The sequence below is a fragment of the Nannospalax galili genome, unplaced genomic scaffold, assembly GCF_000622305.1.
Source record: "Nannospalax galili isolate Female #2095 unplaced genomic scaffold, S.galili_v1.0 scaffold633, whole genome shotgun sequence".
NCBI classification, from domain to species: domain Eukaryota; kingdom Metazoa; phylum Chordata; class Mammalia; order Rodentia; family Spalacidae; genus Nannospalax; species Nannospalax galili.
This window is the reverse complement of record NW_008336075.1, coordinates 4,111,352-4,114,910: the sequence shown is the minus strand read 5'-3', so window position 1 is coordinate 4,114,910 and position 3,559 is coordinate 4,111,352. Positions and strand designations below refer to the sequence as shown.

The 3,559-nt window shown below is 46.5% G+C and overlaps 1 protein-coding gene across 1 annotated transcript; it reads left to right on the top strand.

Moving 5' to 3' along the window:
* Positions 1-779: 779 nt before the first annotated feature.
* Positions 780-2,706, top strand: LOC108490710 (galectin-3-binding protein-like). The gene is made up of 2 exons (XM_017797573.2): positions 780-791; positions 1,414-2,706. Exons 1-2 carry the CDS (start codon positions 780-782, stop codon positions 2,236-2,238), a joined length of 837 nt encoding a protein of 278 aa, XP_017653062.1. The 3' UTR covers positions 2,239-2,706.
* The last annotated feature ends 853 nt before the right edge of the window (positions 2,707-3,559 follow it).

The following is a 3,559-nucleotide window of genomic DNA, read 5'->3' as shown; positions in this document are numbered from 1 at the left end:
TCCATTACAGGGGAATGGGCACAGCTCAATTTTGGAAGCTCCCACCTTTTGGAAGTTGGATCCAGGCATTCTCAGGCAGTCTGAAAAGGTCTGGGCCCCTACTGAAGGGTAGAGAAGCCTAGTCTCGGAAGAGTGGGAGGTGCCACATATGGTCCCAATATAAGGGGATGGGAAAGGCATGATTTGGAGAAGCTCACTGTTATGGACCCTGGGGCTATTGAGGAAAGACCACCAGACTCAATTCAGATTGAGATAAAAGATTTAATTCAAGTTAGCTTGGAGTGCAGCCAAGGCATCTGATTAGAGTGCTGCAATGGGGAGGGGGAGGGAAAGGGACCTTTTAAAGCTAAAAACCACAAAGAGGAATGTTGACAAGGTGGTCCCGGAATAACAGTGTAGAGGGTGATCTCAGTCTACATGTCAAGGTGCCCTAAAATAGCAAAACAAGCAAGTTACAGAAGCCAGAGTCAGCAGATAGTCATATCATAATAATTTTGTTTTCCATATCTCTAGAAAGCAAATAACCGTGGCAGCATTGTCCTGGGAAGTAAGGGGGAGAGGGGTCAGAGTTTCTGAAAACAATCCTTGAGCTAGAAATTCACTGGCTAAAATTCTAAGATGGCTACTTTATCTGAAATGGGGTCAGTTTGGTCAGTACACTCACCACCACGTGGAGACCATACCTAGGCACTCTCAGGCAGTCAGCAAAGGCCTTCATATTCTTAATATCTGAAAGAGTTTTTAATGTGATTGAAATCATGTGTTTCCACAGGGTCGGAATGGCTAACCTGGTAACCTGAGAGAAGTGATGTCTAATTTGCATTGCTTAAACTTTTGATTTACTGTCTTTATTAATGATTTCAATTGTCTTTTACTGATAGACTTATTCAGTGATCAGGATTTCGATGCCTTACAATATTTTCTGCATGAATATTATACATTCTGCCTTGAACATTTCCAATAATTGATGTTTGGGGAGTATTTATCCATGAAATTTGTTGCTGTACAAGTCAAGCCAGTCAACATTTCAGCCTTGGGAGCCCCTCCCCCAACTGGGGAACTATTGCCAGTTGAAGGCTGCTGGGCTAGGGAGAGTCACATTTCTTCAGGGATGTAGCTCCTGGTAGGTTTTACATATTCTAGTGGATATAAGAAGCATTAGTTGGCCTCAGTAGGTTACAAAACATAAATAATAGAGAACATGGAATTGAGAGGATAACATGATCATGGGGTGTGAGAGGAGTTTGAAAAGGAATGAATACATGAATATATATACAAGAATGAATAGAGAAAAAGAATAAGGAGTAAATTAAAAATGTGTATTAAAAAATGAAATAGCCAGACTGCCTGCTAAGATTTGAGGAGTATTACCCAAAGGCTCATGTGGTCTCTAGATGATGGTGCTATTGGTAGGTGGTGGAACTAAAGAATGAGCTGGCCATATCTAGTGAGCTGGATTTGCTGAGGGCCTTGGACTTGTGGAGCAAGGAGAAGGGTGCCTCCCACTCAGTAGTGGAGGCCCTGCTGGACCAGGTCCGCTTCCCCATGATACTACCCGAGGAACTCTTTGAGCTGCAATTCAACCTGTCCCTGTACCAGGGGCACCAGGCACTGTTCCAGAGGAAGACCGTGCAGGCCCTGGAGTTCCACACTGTGCCTTTCCGAGTGCTGGCCCAGTACAGAGGCCTGAATCTCACTGAGGATACCTACAAGCCCTGGATTTATACCTCAACCACCTGGAGCGCCTTGGTGACCTTCAGTTCCTGGGATTCATGGGGCAAGATGACATCTAGTTTCCAAAAGTATCAAACACACTATTATCTAACATCATCAGCATCCCCATATGACCCCTACAGGTCCCTGCAGACCCCACAGCACCCCAGCTTCCTCTTCAAAGATAGGCTGATCTCCTGGTCCCTTACCTACCTCCCCACCATGCAGAGCTGCTGGAACTATGGGCTCTCTTGTTCTCCAGAGGAGCTCCCAGTGCTGGGACTCATCAAGTCCGGCTACTCGGACCCCACCGTCGGGTATAAAAACAAAGCACTGATGCTGTGTGGAGGGCGCCGTGTGGTAGACGTCACAGATTTTGAAGACGCCAAGGCCCCCATCCCCAGCGCTCTGGGCACCAACGGCACCAAGGCCTCCTCCCTCTTCCCCTGCACCTCAGGGTCCTTCAACAGCTTCCGTGTGGTCATCCGCCCCTTCTACCTGACTAATACCACTGACATGGATTAGATGGTGCAGCCCAGTAGTGGGGCCTCAGGGAACTGGATTGGCTCTAGACATCTGTCTTCAGGTACCCCCTCCTTGACCTCCTTCCCCTCCGCACCACCTCCAGCAGCCTGCCACCTTGACCTCCTTCCCCTCCGCACCACCTCCAGCAGCCTGCCACCTTGACCTCCTTCCCCTCCGCACCACCTCCAGCAGCCTGCCACCTTGACCTCCTTCCCCTCCGCACCACCTCCAGCAGCCTGCCACCAGATGTTTCCCCAGCTTTCTCTGCCTCTATGAGCTGAAAGAAAGTACTCAAAGGTTTCAACCAGCAGTCAGCCCTGATGCTGAGACTCCCCCAAGGGCTCCCACTGCTTGGCTGGCTTCCAGGCACCAGTGGGTGAGGCCTCTGTGGGATTTCCCATGCTCCCTGCAGTTGTTAGGTTGGTCCCAGTCACTAGTCTGATGTCATTAAACTCACACTGTTGCTTCCCCCCCCCAAAAAAAAAGTGGAACTAAAAATGTCCAGAGGCAAATATTAGAATTAATAAATGAAGTTAGCAAGAAGGCTAATAAAAAATAATTTCCATGGCTGGGATGCAGTTCAATACTAGAGTGCTTGGGTAGCATCACAATGCCTTGGGCTTTGATTTCCAACCCTAAGAAACCCCCCAAATCCTTTAAAATAAATAAATTTATATATATACATACACACACACATGCACACACACACACACACACACAAGAACTAGGTAATTTTAGTAAAGAAAATATATAGAAATACCAGAAATAAGAAGTAATGAATTATCTTGCAAACTAAGGCAAATGAACAAGCTAAGTATACAGAAGGCAAACTTAAGCAGTGGTTTTACATTTTAAAATGTCATTTGTGTGTGTGTGTGAGGGGGGCTATGGCTGTGGCTGTATGAGTATACACATATGTGGTTCTGAGAGGCCAGAAGAGGGAACCAGCATCCTATTCCATCATTATTTGCCTATTCCTTGGAAGCTAGGTCTGTTCCTGAACCTGGGGCTTGCTTCTCAACCTCAATTGTCTTGTCTCTGACCTCCTGGAAGATGGGGTAAGTGTTTGGGGACACCTTGTTTGCTTCATGGGTGCTGTGTTCAGAACACTGGCCTTTGTGAGTATAGAGCAAGTGCTCTTAATCGCTAAGCTATCTCTCCAGCCCAGCATATATTTGAATTTAATACTTTATGAAGAGGTCTTTGAAGTAGAACAAGGACAATTATTAAAACTAGAAGAGAAAAGAAGGTGGGTTTTGTGGCACACACTGGAATTGCTATACTTAGGAGGTAGAGGCAGGAGGGTCAGGAGTTTAAGGAG